The following is a 17,941-nucleotide window of genomic DNA, read 5'->3' on the forward strand; positions in this document are numbered from 1 at the left end:
AGGCAGGAAGAGGCTTAGCAGTTACAGAGCAACAATACTTGAGTAACATGCAGGAGGTAGTGGAGGGTGAATCTAAAATGCCTACAAGCTGACTCTTGAGCAGATGTCACTGGGTATTGGTCAGGGGCTTTCAGATAATCAATGCATCCCTGGGTAACTGAGCTCATGGCTTCAGGTTCTGTTAGGAACCTCAGAATAGCAATGGCCACTCATTCTGCAAACTTCTGTCAACACTGGTTAAATGAAATTGGCTTTGGCCTATTACTGGAGGGATTAGAGGTACATGGGGTTGGAGTAACCTGATTGGAGGAGGGAGACCAGGGGAGGAGGAAGAAGAAGGAGGGGAGAGAAGAAGCCACCATGAGAGGAGATGGACGATGAGTACATGGTCAGGAGAAACAGCAAGTATTTGGGGTACATGGTTGGGGAGGTAGCCAGGCCTTTAGTTAGCAGAGTAGATTAGGGAGCCCCCCCCCAGTCCCCAGTAATTGTCAAAGCCAAATAAAATAACCATAGTCTTAGTCTCATTTATTTGTAAGCTAGTCAGGGATAAGCTTAAATTGGTTGTACTACATGCAAGAATGCCTTTTGAAGCTATGGGTGTAAGGCTCAGGGTATGTTTCCAATATACAAATGTATGTGCACAAGCATACACGTCCATGCATACAAGTAAGCACACATGTATGTACACAGAACCACAGAGAGAGGTAGAGGGGGAGAGGGGAAGAAAGGGAGAGAGTGAGAGGGAGGGAGTCAGAGTCAAAGGTACAGTTTAAATGAATTGATTATAGCTGCTGCCTCAGATTTTCTGGAAGTAAGATAAAAGAGCTTCCAGGTATGCACAAGAGCACAGGGTGCTCTGAACAGTTTATTTAAGTAAAATTTGTTCTGTTACATTAGATGCATTATAGTGTTATAATATAAAAATCATAGTGCATAAACAAAGGAGCTAAAATATTAAGAATATCTCCATTTGCTGGGTTGTGGCTGCCCACGCTCTTAAATCTCAGCATTAGGGAAGCAGAGGCAAGTGGATCTCAGAGAAACAAACAAGTAAACAAACAAACCCCAAAACACCACCAACAAATCCCCCAAAGGAATATTTATATTAATATTATTTTCAGATTCCTTCTTGATATACTGCGACATAAGTACTGAGAGATATGACATTAAGTAGGTTTTCTTTTTCTTTTCTTTTTATTTTTTTAAAAACCTGCCTTACTATGTAGCATTTGTTGGCCTGGAACTATGTAGATAGACCAGGTTAGCTCTGAACTCATCTGCCTGCTTCTACCTCTGCCTTCTGAGTGCTGCGGTTAAAGGCCAAAGGTTTTATAAAAATTAAAAATCTCTCATATTCTCATTATTTTATTTTTGCTTAAATTTTTTTGGGTGGGGGCGCATAGTACTTAACCATTTCTCTTATGCATGCTTCATAACTTTTAGTTACAATCATTGAGTTTATCTTTTATAACTTTGCTTTTTAAAAATTACTTAGGCTTTTGCTGTCTTTGTATTTCTAGTCATATATTTTTATGAATTGTTATATATTAATCTGTATTTTATGACTACTTAAAAAATTTTTAATGTATGAGTGCTCTGCTGCATATACATCCACAGGCCAGAAGAGGGCATCAGATCCCCTTAGAATGGTTGTGAGCTACCATGTAGTTGCTGGAATTGAACTCAGGACCTCTGGAAGAGCAACCACTGCTCTTAACTACTGAGTCATCTCTCTAGTCTGACTGCTTTTTTTTTTTTTTTTATGTTCACACTATTTTTATTAAACTGTTAATCTGTGTTAGATACGTCTAGTTGTGTAGTTATGGAATTATACATACTTATTTCTTGCCCTCCTGAGTCTAGAACACAACTAAGAAATAAAAGATAGCAGCCAGACAGATGGAAATAGTTTTTGAGGGCTAGAGAGATGGCTAAGTGGTTAGAAGCACTGACTGCTTTTCCAGGGGACCATGGTTCAATTCCCAGCACCTACAAGGAAGTGCCGTACAGGGGATGTTACCGTGGTCTGTAACTCCAGTTCCAGGGGGTTGGTGTCTTCTGAACTCCTTGAGTAGTGTACACATGTGGTGCACAGCTATAAATGCAGGCAAAACACTCATACACTTAAAAATAATTCCCAATTAAAAATATTTTCTTGAACTTAGTTGGACAACTCAGTTGGACTCTCTCTGATCAGACGGATGCCTAAGTTTATATGTGATGATCTATCTGAGAGTTAGACTGCAGAATAGGTGCACATGCTACCGGATACATCATTCCTGTAGTAGTGAGTAGGAGTGAGCAAAGAGGACCCAAGAGGAGATGAGAGGTCAGGTTCTTGTGTTCAACCTTTGGGGTTGATGGTTTCTGTGTGTAGTCAGCCAGCACTGGAGTGGTGTGAGGTAGATGGGAGAGGCCAGCATCTGTGAGGCAGTCCTGCTTTTACTTCCATCAGTACCTTCCACAGGACCAGGTCATATTCCATTTGGCATGCTGGGACCTGTAGTAGGCATCTTACCTTTTGCTTATAGAAAGTGCTGAGTTGTTTAGGAGGAATATATAGGTACATTAGATTGAACTAAATAAAATTGTTGATATCCACTTGTTTTGATCTAAGGTATTTTAAATGATTAAACACTTGCTGCTCTTCTGGAGTACCTGGGTTTGGTTTCCAGCATCCACACTGAGTGGCTCACAACCACTTTTAACTCTAGCTTTAGTGTGGTCTGACTCCCCTGGCCTCCATTTGCAGATACACTTAATGTTTACCTACCTATCTTTACACACACACACACACACACACACACACACACACACACACACACACACACACTTAAAAATAAATGTTTGATTAAAAAAGTAAAATTAGCTGGGCAGTGGTGGCACACACCTTTAATCCCAGCACTGGGGAGGCAGAGGCAGGCAAGTTTTTGAATTTACAGCCAGCCTGTTCTATAGAGTGAGATCTAGGACAGCCAGGGGTACACAGTGAAACCCTAACTGGAAAATCCAAAAAATAGCCCATTGAACACGGAGCCAGCTCTTGGACACTTGTGTTGTCAGCACAAGCAACCATGTCTAAGGAACCTGCGGTTGGCATTGATCTTGGCACAACCTACTCCGATGTGGGTGTCTTCCAGCATGCAAAGGTGAAAATTGCCAATTTTCATTGCCAATGACCATGGTAACCACATCATGCTGAGCTATGTTGCTTTCATTGACACAGAATGATTAATTGGGGATGCGGCCAATAATCATGTTGCAATGAACCCCACCAACACAGTTTTTGATGCCAAAAGTCTAATCGGACGTAGGTTTGATGATGCTGTTGTTGAGTCTGATATGAAGCACTGGCCCTTCATGGTGGTGAATGATGCAGGCAGGCCCAAGGTCCAAGTCGAATACAAGGGGGAGACAAAAAGTTTCTACCCAGAGGAAGTTTCCTCAATGGTTCTGACAAATAAATGAAGGAAACTGCAGAAGCTTACCTTGGAAAGACTGTTATTAATGCCATGGTCACAGTCCCAGCTTACTTCAATGACTTCAATGTACTTGGAATTATCAATGAACCAACTGCTGCTGCTACTGCTTATGGTTTAGATAAGAAGGTCTAAGCTGAAAGGAATGTGCTTATTTTTAACTTGGGAGGTGGCACTTTTGATGTGTCAATCCTTACTACTGAGGATGGAATTTTTGAAGTCAAATTAACATTACCTACTTGGGTGGAGAAGACTTTAACAACCTAATGGTCAATCATTTCATTGCTGAGTTTAATTGAAAGTACAAGAAGGACATCGGTGAGAACAAGAGAACTGCCTGTGAGCCAGCCAAGCTCACTTTTTATCTCCAGTACCCAGGCCAGTATTGAGATTGATTCTTTCTATGAGGGAATTGACTTCCACACCTCCATTACCCATGCTTGATTTGAGGAGTTTGATGCTGACCTGTTCTGTAACTGGACCCTGTGGAGAAGGCCCTTCGAGATGCTAAGCTAGACAAGTCACAGATCCATGATACTGTCTTGGTGGGTGGTTCTACCAGAATCTCCAAGATTCAGAAACTTCTGCAAGACTTCTTCGGTGGAAAAGAACTGAGTAAGAACATTAACCCTGATGAAGCCATTGCCTATGGTGCAGCTGTCCAGACAGACATTCTATCTGGAGACAAGTCTGAGAATGTTCAGGATATGCTGCTCTTAGATGTCACTCCTCTGTCCCTTGGTTTTGAAACTGCTGGTGGAGTCATGACTGTCCTCATCAAGTGCAATACCAGCATTCCCACCAAGCAGACACAGACTTTCACCACCTACTCTGACAACCAGCCGGGCGGACTCATTCAGGTGTATGGAGGTGAAAGGGCCATGACCAAGGACAACACCTGCTTGGAAAGTTTGAGCTCACAGGCATATCTTCAGCATCCTGTGGGGTGCCTCAGATTAAGGTTACTTTTGACATTGATGCCAATGACATCCTCAGTGTTTCTGCTGCAGATAAGAACACAGAAAAAAAAAAAAAAGGACAAAATCACCATCACTAATGACAAGGGCCACTTGAATAAGGAGGATATTGAGTGAATGATCCAAGATGCTAAGTACAAGGCTGAGAATGAGAAGCAGAGGGATAAGGTTTCCTCAAGAATTCACTGGAGTCTTACGCCTTCAACATGAAAGCAACTGTTGAAGATGAGAAACTTCAAGGCAAGATCAATGATGAGGACAAACAGAAGATTCTTGACAAGCGCAATGAAATCATCAGCTGGTGGATAAGAACCAGACTGCAGAGAAGGAAGAATTTGAGCATCAGCAGAAAGAACTGGAGAAAGTCTGCAGCCTTATCAATCCCAAGCTGTACCAGAGTGCTGGTGGCATGCCTGGAGGAATGCCTGGTGGAGGAGCTCCTCCATCTGGTGGTACTTCTTCAGTCCCCACCATTGAAAGGGTGGATTAAGTCAGTCCAAGTAGAGGGACTAGCATTGTTCCACAGGGACCCAAAACAAATAGCATGAGATATTAAAACTATTTAAATTGGCACCAAAAAAGAAAAGACAAGAAAAGCCAAAAAAAAAAAAAAAAAGTAAAATAATAAAAAGTCTGCCATGATGGTAGCCAGTCTTCAGCTATTTTTGGGGGGATGGGTTCTTTTCTTTTATTACCTTGATATTATAAAGTTTTATTTTATGTTCTTTTTGTCTTGGAGGGGCTGGTGGAGAGTCTCTTGTAGCTCAGACTGGTTTGGAACTCACCATGTACAGTGACTGGCCATGAAACAATGATCCTTCAGATGTGCTCAGATTACAGCACCTGCTTCCATTTACCTTTCCTGTTTGTTTGGATTTTTGTTCTTGAGACTTTGGAATTCTAGAGTTCATGATGTAATGCAGATTCTGTAACCAGTGATCCTCCTGCTTCAGAGTGTGGTACTGAGGGAGGAGAGGTACAGTATGGGCAGCTGTGCCTGGCTCCCTTTTCTGTTTCAGCCCCAGGAACCCCAGGGCTCTAGTTTTATTCTTTCAGTATTCTATTGCTTTCTCTTGCACATAATCTTAATGCTTATTCTAAAATACATTGTTTTTTAAAAATTTCTCTGTCTCTGTTTCCATCTGTCCATCCGTCTGTCTGTCTGTCTGTGTATTAGAGACAGGTCCTAGCTTTATATTTCTATTGGCCTGAAACTAACTATGTAGACCAAGCTGGCTTGAAACTCACAGAGATCTTTCCCCTTTTGCTTCTAAAGTGTTGGGTTTAAAGGTATGCCCCACAATGCCTGACTTTTCCTAAATTTCTTGAAGTTATTTTCTGGAGCTAGACCTTTTAAAGCACAAGTCTTTTAAATTATACTTTTAGCCTTTAACTGGTTTTACTCAACCTTCCTCCTACTATTGCTAAGTAGAAACTTTATTTCTGTGACAATTGAGATCTCCTTGCTTCTTCACATTTGGTAATAAAAACCCTATGAAAATGTAGTTTTTTTTCAAGTATCTAGAACCTGGCTCAAGAGTTATCTCTGAAATGCCTCTTTGGGCTCAAAGTATGATAAAAATAAACTTGCTGTGTTTCTTAGTTATTTTTCCTGTTGCTGTAATAAAACACCCTGACAAAACAACCTAGAGGAGAACGTGTTATTTTGACTTCATAGTCCACCATGTGGGGAAGTCTGGAACAGGCATTTGAGGCAACTGGTTATATGATACACATGCACATAGGTGGTGCTACTCAGCTTAGTTTCTCTTTTTTATTTAGTCTAGGACCCCAGCTTATGAAGTTGTGCCGCCCACCTCTATTAACCTAGTCTATAGGGATGCCCAGAGGCTCATGTCCTAGATAATTCTAGATTCTGTCATGTAAGCAGTCAACATTAACCATCACAGACCAGCTACTCTGATGCTATACCTTCCAATGTCATCTTCTATATGTCATACCTCCATAGCCATCATAAATACATAGTAATCAATTATTTTATTTCATAAGCTGGGATATGTGATGGTGTAAATAAGAATGCCCCCCATAGTCTCGTATATTTGAAAGCTTGGTCTGCTGTTGGTGGAGCTGTTTGGAAGGATTAGGAGGTGTGGCCTTTTTGGAGGAGGCATGTCACTGACTTTGCGATTTAAAAAGTTCACACCATTTCCAGTTAGCTCTCTCTGTGTCTTATGCTTGTGGATCAGATGTAAGCTGTCAGACTTCCTGCCTGCTGCCATGCTCCCTGGCATGATGGTCCAGTACTCTAATCCTTTGAAGCCGTGAACCCCCAAGTTAAATGCTTTCTCTCATAAGTTGCCTTGATCACTTGGTACTACAAAGTGTTATATTGCTGTAACAGGCCTGGTCATGCTGTTGTTTGGAGAAATGTGGAAGACTTTGTGACTTTGAACCAGAAAAATTGTTGAATACTATTAGCCTGTAAGTGGGCTTTAATGTACCATCCTAGGAGGAGTTTGGAAGACAGTAGTGCTGAGGCCAGTGTGGACTATGGAGGCCCTGCTCAAGAGGTTTCACAGAGGAACAACATTAGCTAGATACCATGGGCTAGAGACCATTTGTGTGATAATTTGGCAAAGGATGTTGCTACAATTTGCCTGAGATTAAAAGCATTTTGTTCTAATTTCATTGGCAGATTTCAGGATGGTCTAATACTGGTATGTGTGGCTATTAGTGGTCACTCTTAAGCAGATCTACAGTGAAAATGAACAAGCAGAGCAAAAAGAAGTATAAAATGTACCATTTGAGGAGAAAGAAAGACCTTGGTTTGTGCTGAAAGAGATAAGGAGGAATGGAGAAAAGGGAGTGATGGTCACAGAACAAGACTCCCACCTGGCTAAGCCTGCAATCTGAGAAAAGAAAAGGCCCAAGGAATGATCTGTTCCCAAAGAGTGACAACAAAGGAAAGCTTATATGAATGTAATTTCAGGAGGGGTCAGGCTGCATCCCAAGCAGGCATCAGAACTTGGCAACAAGTTCTACAGTTAGGGTCAGTTTTGCCTGTTCATTTTCTATTTATATCTGTTTACTTTCATTACTGCTCTTGCTAAGAATTAAGCACTACATTGAGTAAGAGCAGAGATTGTAATCCTGATTTAAATTTCTCCTTTAGCCAGTCTAATATCAGACTTAGGTTTGTCATATATATTCTTTAGTATGTTGAGGTTTCTTCTAATACCCTCAAAGCTTTTTATCATGCAGGGATACTGTAGTTTTATAAAGATTTTTTTTTTCTGTATCTATTGAGGTGACCATGTGATCTCTGGCCTTTAGGCTGTTTACTTGCTTCGCTACATTTACTGGTTTGTGTATGTTGAACTATCATAGTATCCCTGTAATGAAGTCAGCTTGGTCCCCCTCCTCTTCCTCCTCTTCCTTTTTCTTCTTCTTTCCTTCTTTTCCTTCTTCCCTTTCTTCCCCTTCCCCTCCTCTTCTTTCTCCTTCACTTCTCCTCTTCCTTATTTTCTTAGACAATGCTTCTCTGTGTAGTCCTGTCTGTCCTGGATCTCGCTCTGTATATTAGTCTGGCCTCGAACTCAAAGATCCTCCTGTTTCTGCCTCTGAGTGCTTGGATTAAAGGCATGTGCCACCCAGCCGGAGGAGTATGAATTTTTTAACGTGTACTTGAATTTTATTCATATAAATTTTAATCTGTGTTCACCAGGGAAATTGATCTCTAGATTTTTTTCTTGTAATGTATTTATCTTGTTTTGGTAACAAAGTAATACTAGCTTTATAGGATGAATTTAATAATGTTCCCTTTCTATTTTATAGATTTTTAAAAAATACATTGTTGTTTTTATGCATATGGATGTTTTTTGTCTGCATGTACCACCTGCACACCAGAAGAGGGCATTGGATTCATGTGACTACAGTTACAGACAGTTGTGAGCTGCCATGTGGGTGCTGGGAATTGAACTCAGGACCTTTAGAAGAGTAGCCAGTAGTATTCTTAACCACTGAGCCATCTCTCTCAGTCCTATTTTGTTGAATAGCATTGGTTCTTCAAAGGTCTAGTCTGATTGAGTGCGTTTGTTTGGTCCTGGCCTGTTCATTGGAGACAATTTATTACTGTTTCAGTAGCATGTGTTATAGGAAAGATTAAGTCTTTTCTGTTTCCCTTCTTTTAAATTTTCTACAGAGACTCCCTAATCCAGGCTGGATTGGAATTCACTTTGTAGTTCAGATTGGCCTTAAACTCCTAGAAACCCCCTTGCTTCTGCTTCCTAAAGACTGAAATTACAGGCATGAGCCTTGGCACACCTAGGTTTATGTAGCCTCTTGGTTTGATTTTCATCCATATGAATCCAGAAATCTTTTATATATTGCAGTTTATTAGAATGTAAGCTTTTCTTCAAGTATTTCAGTGTGAAGCTCAGGGTTTTATTGGTATTTGTTATCATACCCCATTTTGAATCTAACATTATTTATTTGTGTGTTCTCTCTGGATGAGCTCAGCTAAGGATCTGTCAGTTGTGCTTATCTCTCAGACATATTGGTTCATTGATTCTTTGTATTGCCTTAGTTTCTGCTTTATTACTTTCTTTTTTAAAAATTAATTAATTATAAGTACACTGTAGCTGTGTCTTCAGACGCACCAGAAGAGGGCATCAAATCCCATGTGGTTGCTGGGAATTGAACTGAGGACCTCTGCAAGAGCAGTCAGTGCTCTTAACCACTGAGCCATCTCTCCAGCCCACTTTATTACTTTCTGCCCTGATCTTTATTATGATTTTTTTGTCTACTGATTTTGAATTTGTCTTACTCTTTTTTCTAAGACCTTTAGGTACATCATCAAGTCATTTATTTGAGTTCTGTTTTTAATGTAACCACTCCCACCTATCTGCTTTTGTCTTAGAACTCCCTTCACAATTCACCAAAGATTTTGGTAAATTTCATTTTCATTTGCTTGTAGGACCTTTTATGTTCCATGATTTTTTCAGTGGGACGTTGATTAGTCAAGAGTGCTTGTTAATATCATTTCTATTGAATGGGTAGTCTCTTTTGCCATTTATTTCTACTTAGTCCATTATGATCTGATAAAATATAAAAACTCATTTGTATATACCATGTTAAGAATTTTTTTACAGTCTAAGGTGTGATCTGCTTTGAAGAAAGTTCATGGCCACTAAAGAGGATACTTACACTGCAGCTGTAGACAGACTGTTCTGTGGCTACTGAAAAGGATGTGTGCTCTGCAGCTATTGATAGCTGTTGGGTAGATGAGTTTGATGAGTGCATTTGATCTGTGCTACAGTTTAACCTTGAACTTGTTTAGATGATGTTTGTTGGTGAGTAGGTTATGAAGTTGCCAGGATCTTCATAAGTTTTATTCGGACCTATGTGTTTCTCTGTGTCTAGTGAAATTTTTAAATTGAGAGGAATTCACTCTTAAAGTATGTAATTTACCAGTTTTAGCATGTTCACACCATTGTATAGTCATTACCACTAATTCCAGAGCACTCACCACACTCATACTTAAACATGCATTTTCTATCTTTGTCTCTCTGTCTCTCTGTCTCTCTCTCTCTCTGTATCTTTTCTACATCTTATTTATGTGCTATTTTACATGTATTGAATATATTATGATAAACTATCCATGAAATTTTTTTAAAGATTTTATTTGTTTATTTATTTGTTCTATGTGAGTACACTATAGCTGTCTTCAGACACACCAGAAGAAGGCATCAGATTACATCACAGATGGTTGTGAGCTACCATGTGGTTGCTGGGAATTGAACTCAGGACCTCAGGAAGAACAGTCAGTGCTCTTACCCACTAAGCCATCTCTCCAGCCCCATGAAATATTTTAAAAACATTTATTTATTTATTTAATGTATATGAGTACACTGTAGCTATTTTCAGACACATCAGAAGAGGGCATCAGATCTCATTACAGATGGTTGTGAGCCACCATGTGGTTGCTGGGATTTGAACTTGGAACCTTTGGAAGAGCAGACAGTGCTTTTAACTGCTGAGCCATCTCTCCAGCCCCCTATCCATGACATATTGATACTGAAATGAATGTTTTGGTGGTATCCTGAGGCAATGCAAGTTGTGTGTGTGTGTGTGTGTGTGTGTGTGTGTGTGTGTGTGTGTGTGTGATTCTTCTGTCCATCATGTCTTTTGAGACATGGTCTCTTCTGGCCTGAAATTTACCAAATAGGCTAGACTGGCTAACCACGAAGCCCCAGGGATCTGCCGTCTCTGTTTCCCCAGTGCTAGCATACATAGTTCCACACTTAGATTTTTCTTTTAAATGTGGGTTCATGGAGATTGAACTTAGGTCCTTGTGCTTGCAAAGCACTTTACATCAGTAAACATCAAGAACTCTTCTCCCCAGAAGTCTTCCATTAGACCCCAATCTTTTAACCATTTATACTTCTTATTTCTCCACAGTTTCTCCACACTAATCAACCACCAATTCACTTTCTGTCTCTGTGTAGGACAATAGCTATAAATGGCATCAAATAAAACATGACCTTTTCTGACTGAATTTTTTTACTTAGCATAATGTTTCAAGTTTCCCTGTGTTGTAGCATGCATTACTACTTCCTTCATTGTGTGTCTGCACAATGTATTGTGCAGATATCCATTCTTTTCTCTTGGTGTTGGGAATTGATCCCTCAGCTTCAGTGTGCAGGCAGGCAGTCTACTAGCTAAGGCCTAGCTCCAAGTGACTGTTACTGTGTGTTTCTCTGTTAGCTGATAGACCCAGGACATTTACACTGGGCTCTTAGGAGTAGTTCTGCTATTAATATAATTGTACACATTTCTTGTGATATATTTACAGCTCTCTTACTTTTATAACTAACAGTGAGATTCTTGTATCATATAATTAACTGTTTAGCTCTGAGGAGCACATCTTAACATTTTAAGTATGTAGAGGATATGATTGTTGTTGGCTCAAGCAAGGTCTGTGAAGTGGAGAACACCGTCTATCCTGCTGTTTATTTTTATTTATATTTTAAGAGGTTTGTTGATTTATATTTGTGTATCTCTGTGTGAGTATATGTGCATGTGAGTGTGCTGGAGTGTGCATGTGTGGAAGTTGAAAGAGGCCCTTAGGGGTCACCCTCTATCACACCGCCTCTTCCATTGAGCCGGAGTTTTCTTGGCTAGCTTGGTGCCAGCAAGGCCTAGTGACCCTCCTGTCTACACCCTCCTGCTGGAAACATGTGCTTGCTGGAACGTTCCACTTGTTATATGGCTGCTGGCATCTAGGCACCAGTCCTCACTGTGGGAACATGTGCTTAGCTGCCCCACCTCTGTCTTGCTTATGACACTGGAAGCTTTGTCTTTTTACTTCTGTTCAAAGTGACTTATTTTGCTGTTGGTTTTCAAGACCAAATTTGTCAAACTGTATAATTCTTTGAAATGTTTACTAAAATTCTGCAGTCATTCAGTTAGTTTATACTTATGTAGGTTGTGTCCTGAAGACCCAGTTCTGTTAATGAGCTCTTTTCCCTTATGCTTTTGTAAGTCTGTCCGAGACGAATGACCTGAAGCTATTCTTACCCTTCTTGTTGTCTGGAACAGAGTTCTGAGGGGCACACTGTCATCTGGGGTGACAGCAGGCTAGAAAACACTGCTGCTATTAGTTAGTGCCGCTTTGCACTTCTAAACAAGCAGCAAAGTTTCTCAAGCTGATGCTGAAGGTGCTTTGGGTTTTCTGCTTTCTTAGCTGTGATAACAATTGACGGCGAGCTAAAGAGTACAGTTAACTGAGCTGGGAGATGGCTCTGTGGCCACAGCACTCACTGAGCAAGTGTGAGAACTAGAATACAGTCCTAAGAACTCCATGTAGAGGGAGTATTCTCCTCAGTAGTGTAGCCACTGTCAGTTTGTAAATAACACATGTATGTCCTGTGAACAACTATGCCAAAACTCAGTGGGTCAACAAAAAAATGTACAATACAAAAGGAAACAAAAAAGAAAAAAACAAATTGAAAGTGACATTAAAGTATAAGGGGGCTGGTTGGGAAGAGGAAGGGAGCAGCAGGAAGAGTGGAAGGGGATAAAACATACTAGGGAGTGTATATGATAAAAGTCATTATCTACATGTATAATTAATGTATGATAATAAACATTTTAAAATAAAAACAGAATTATAAACAATATTTGGATAGCATTTACTTCTGGAGAATGAGAGGAATATATAGAGAGTTTCAGTAGTTTTAGGGAGATATCAAAGAGATGGCTTATGGACTTTATCTCTTCTACTTCTTATTCATGTGCTATTTTACATGTATTGAATATATTATGATGGCAGTCTTAATACATAAACTATCCATGACATATTGATACTGAAAGGAATGTTATGGTGGTATCCCGAGGCAAAGGAAGCCTTCCTTGCTTATGACACTCACAGTTAGCCAACATATTATAGTTTGTGTATTAGTTACTTTTGTGACTACAGCACCTAACAGAGACAGCTGAAGGAGAGAATGGTTTTTACTGGTCCATGGTTTCATAGTGTTGGAGTTCATCATGACAGGGAAGGCGTAGTGGGACAGCTCAGTTCTTGGTAGTAGAAACACATGGCAGAGACTGTTCACTTCATCACAAAACACAGAGACAGAGGAAGCACAGAGACAGCTGGTTCCACAGCTTCCCTCAGTAGCCTCCAAAGGGGCTGTGTTTAGCTTTTGAGCTTCTAAGTTTTCTATGGTAGGGTATTGCTTGGATTTGGTGTCTGCATTTTTCTACTTGAAAGTAAAATTCTTTTGAAGCAGAAGAGTCTCTTTTTGAAAAAAACTTGTTTTGGACTGGAGAGATGGCTCAGCATTTGGAGCACTCAATGCTTTTGTAGAGGATGGGTGTGGGGTTCTCAGCACCCATGTTCTGTGAGTCATAACAGCCTGTAACCTTAGCTCCAGGGAATCCTGTGCTCTCTTCTGACCTCCTTGAACACTACATTCATACATGTAAACCTACTCATAGACACATAGTTAAAAAATAATCTTCTAAAAGTTTATTTACTTCTCCTTTTCCCATTTGCTCACTGATTCTCCAAACCGAGTCTCTCTCCCTCTCATATTAAAGATGAAACGTGTACAACAGAGGCTCTTAGCAGATATAGCTGTACTGCTTTGGCATAGTTTTGGCCCAGCCTGTCTTAGATGCCAGTGCCAAGTCAAGAGATGTATTTTAAAGACATCTATCTCTACTTCACAGTGGTGAGGTGTTCTTTACAATTGGAAAAATGTATTTCTTTTGTTGAATGTAGATGCCATATGTGACAAAACATAATGTATAACATTTGTTTGAACTGTTAGCTATACTTGGGATGGATATCCATGTTAGCCTTTAGCTCATAGTGTGTTTCTGGAGGGGTGACTGGTCAGAGGTATGTGGATATGGATATTAGGTAACTGTTAAGGAAAGGAGCTAGGCATTTGCTCTCTTATATATGTAGAAAATTAAGTTTGTTGAATTTGTTTGTTTATAACCAACCAGTACAGGGATTGAGCCTCCCACATTCTAGGCTAACGTGTGTGTGTGTGTGTGTGTTTTATACTAGCTCTGGGACCATCTGGATCACACAATGTTTTTACAAGATTTTAGACCATTTCTAAGTAGCAATCCACTGGACCAAGATAATAGAGCCAATGAGAGAGGTCACCAGACTTACGCTGACTTTTGGGGACCAAGTCGGCCTCCGAGGTTGCCAATGACAAGAAGATACAGGTCTCGAGGAAGTACTCGTCCTGACAGGTCGCCAGCTATCGAAGGGTGAGTTGTTGATTTGAGTTCTTAAGAGCTGTTTAGATCGTTACTGGAACATTCTACTCTTTATTAAGTCCTCAGACTTATATTTGTGGACAGGACGGAAATGTAAACAGGTTGAAAATGAAACTACATTGAATGTCATACTCAAGAATTATCATTTAAGGATTGGTGATAAAATAGAGAGTGGTATATCTAATATACTTCTGTAGCATTTTTTATTAATATCTCAGGGGATTTATCAAATTTTAGAAAAGGCTAGATTTGATACTTTGTGCTTATAAACGTTTGGCAGGCTATGAAGAGCAGGAGTTCAAGACCAACCTAGGCTAAATATTGAGACCATGCCTCAAAAAAGAATGTGGTAGCACACACCTTTATTTCTAGCCCTGGGGAGGCAGAGGTAGATGCATTTTTAGAAGGCCACTCTGGTCTACACAATGAGTTCCAGGACCATACAGAGAGACCATGTCTCCAAAATAAAAAAGTAAATAAATAGATAAAAAGAGAAAGAAATTAGGAAGATACCAAAAGTAAATCAAGTACATTCTGTAACATTGGGATTTGTCTTATTCACTTTTCTGTTGCTATGACAAAGCAGCATGACCAGGCAACTTATGAACAAAAGCACGGAACTGTGCTTGTGGTTTCAGAGGGCCAAAAATGCACCATGGCAGAGCAGCACGGCAGCAAGCAGCAGACAGCTCGGCTGGAGCTGAGAACTCACGTCTCCATCATAAGTGGGAGGCAGAGAGAGGACACAACGGGGCTTCCTTGGGAATTTGAAACCCCAAAACCTGCCTCTAGTGATACATCTCTACTAACAAGGGCACACCTCCTAATGCTTTGCAAATAGTTCCAACAATTGGGGGCCATTTTTATTCAAACCACTGCAGAATGCAAAGATCTGGATTTAAAGATTTAAATAGATGAGACCAGCAGGTGTAGTGGCTATTCCTGGTTGTCAACTTGACTATATCTGGAATGAACTACAATCTAGAATTGGAAGGCTCACCTGTGATCATAATCTTGAGGCTGGTGATACAAGTTTCTGACTTGGATCTTGGCTTGGAGATCTTGAGGCATAGAGGCTATGAATCCCAGGAGACTAAGGCAAGGAAGTCTCTGAGTTCAAGGTCATCTGGGACAAAGCAAGTCCCAGATCCAGGCATGGTGGTACACACCTTTAATCTGGGACATAACTTCCTCTGGAGGCCTTCATAAGGACATTGGAGGAAGGAAAGCGCTTGCTCTTCCTGCTTGCCTTGTGGGACTGAACAACTGCTAGATCTTTGGACTTCCATTCTCAGCTGCTGCTGACCATTGTTGGGGAGTTAGACTATAGTCATCAACAAATTCCATTACTATATAGAGACTATCCATAAGTTCTGTGACTCTAGAGAACCCTGACCAATACAACACAGGCTTAATATGAAATTGCTTTAGCACCCCCCCATCTTAAAACCATTTTTTATAGTAGGCTATCTAGATCTACCAGGTAGCTCAGGCTGGTTTTTGAATTCCAAATCCTGCTTTAGGCTCCCAGTTGTTAGGTGTGTGTCACCAAGCCTGCTTTATGCTAATTTTTTTTTTTTTTTTTTTTTTTTTTTGGTTAAAGGAAAGAGAATCTTTTTCTACTGCCTCTTACTCTGTGCTCAGAACATTTCCTTTACTGAGCACCATGTCATAATGTTTCCTGCCCACAGGCGTAAAGAAAGCTAGATGAGTATAGAGTTAACTTTGTATCCTTGACTGTGAGGTGGTGTTGAGATGGTTTATGATTAGCCAGCTACAATGTATGCTAGTTACTTAACAATAAAATGAATGGCATATTTGAACTGGGTTTGGTGGCACATGCTTTTAACCCCAGCATTGGGAAGAATCAGGATTTCAAGCTGGCTTCAGCTCTCTACTGAGTTTGAGGCCAGTCCAGGTTCCATGAGCCTTAGGTGAAACAACTAAACAACAATAAAAATATGTATTAGGTGAGTTGTACTGTATACAGTCAATATTTTTTCAATGTATAGCGATCTTCCAAGGATTTTTTATTTTATTTATTTTTATTATAGGTGTTTTAAGTTTAGATTTTGGCTCTCTGTTTTGTACATTTTTGTCATTTAAATTATTTCTTGATGAATTCTTTCCTTTGTATAATCACTATCATATATCCTTAAATAGACCCACCTCTTTTCAGTTTATTTAGATGTTGTATTGTGAAGTGAAACTGTGTGTTTTTATATGTCAAATGTGGACCGTATAGTCATCAGCAGTTTTTTTCCCCCTCTTACTTTTCTTATTAAGTGCAGACTATTTCTTGAAATATGACAGAAAATACCATATTACTTGCTAAGTGTTCTTGATGTAGGGAATTGGTGTAGAACTCACTTTTCACTGCTGTAAGGAATCTGGATGCATTTCCCAACCACACATGCTCTCTTATAACTATCCAAGGAAGATTCTAGTTTTTTACTTTGTAAAGATATTATGCTTCCAGATGCTGCAGCCACTCTCCAGTTGTGGATGGAGGGTATGGTTGATGCCGAGGACGGCAGAGTGGGAGGGTGAAGAGGGATGTGCTCTATTGACTTTCTTCCCAGCACATTTTCTATTGCTTATAATCTTCCCACATTGTTCTAGTTAGACTAAAACACAAGGTTATTAATGTCTTTCTTCCTATTAGACTTAGGTTCCAAGAAGAAAGGGACCATTATTCTTGCCATGATATTTGGCATATCATAATATGGTTACTATGTCTTTTCTGGACATAAATTTGTAGCTCAGACTGGCCTCAAAACCTTTAGGTGTCCTGTCTCAGCCTCCCTGGTACTAGAATATAGGGGTGAGCCACTATTTCCTGAAAACAAAACCTTTATTTTTATTTATTTATTTTATTTTTTACTTTTTTAAAAAAAGATTTATTTATGAGTACACTGTAGCTGTCTTCAGACACACCAGAAAAGGGGACTGAATCCCATTACAGATGGTTGTGAGCCACCATGTGGTTTCTGGGAATTGAACTCAGGACTTCTGGAAGAGCAGTCAGTTCTCTTAACTGCTGAGCCATCTCTCAGCCCAAAACTTCCTTTTAAAAATGATAATATATATATATATTATACTGTATTATAACTGTGTTAGTTATTTTACACATTTCTGGGGCAAAATATCTGGCAAAAGCAATTAAGGGAGAAATGGTTTACTTTAGCACCTAGTTCCAGGGACAGTCTCTCATTGTGGGAATCAGGGAGACTACTCTGAGCAGTCTCTCTTTGGTACTTCTGATAAAACTGAGCCAACTTCTAACTTCTAGAGGGTAAGAAACATAGTATGAAGAATGAGCCCCTGTTAAGGAGATGACCCTGGTTGACTCCGCATTTGTAACAGGCTGGCTGCAGAACTTCAGGGGATGAGGCTGTTTTGAGGCTGCTTTCTCATTGTCTACCTGCTTGTCAGTTCACCAGTGTGGTAATTGACTTTTCATGCTCCTGGTAAGCAGGAGGGGCTTGCATTAGTTACCCCAGCTGACATCTACTGTCTCATTCTTTCTGTAGCTCTGGCATTGAGGAACAGCTTAGCTAGGTGGTTCTGGTGATAGTTAGCATACTACTGTGGGGGTAGTCATTTGAATACTTGAACTAGACATGGAAGATCTGCTTCCAAGAGCCTGGCTCCTTCACTTGAGAATTGGCAGGAGGTCTTAGTTTGTTCACCATAGGGTCTCTCCAGAGAGCTTTT

At 40.1% G+C, this 17,941-nt stretch overlaps 1 protein-coding gene and 1 pseudogene across 4 annotated transcripts in view; both read left to right on the forward strand.

Moving 5' to 3' along the window:
* RNF115 (ring finger protein 115) overlaps window positions 1-17,941 on the forward strand; it is a 55,756-nt gene that overhangs the window by 24,263 nt on the left and 13,552 nt on the right. For all 3 annotated transcript variants that reach the window (XM_080915721.1, XM_080915722.1, XM_080915723.1), the window contains one exon: window positions 14,004-14,215. In XM_080915721.1, the coding sequence (XP_080771847.1) occupies window positions 14,004-14,215 (212 nt within the window). The remainder of the gene's footprint in view (window positions 1-14,003; window positions 14,216-17,941) is intronic.
* LOC308419866 (heat shock cognate 71 kDa protein-like) lies at window positions 3,078-5,534 on the forward strand (annotated as a pseudogene). Its single transcript has one exon. The product of its transcript is annotated as a heat shock cognate 71 kDa protein-like (transcript).

This window comes from Micromys minutus (genome assembly GCF_963924665.1).
Source record: "Micromys minutus genome assembly, chromosome: 4".
NCBI lineage: Eukaryota > Metazoa > Chordata > Mammalia > Rodentia > Muridae > Micromys > Micromys minutus.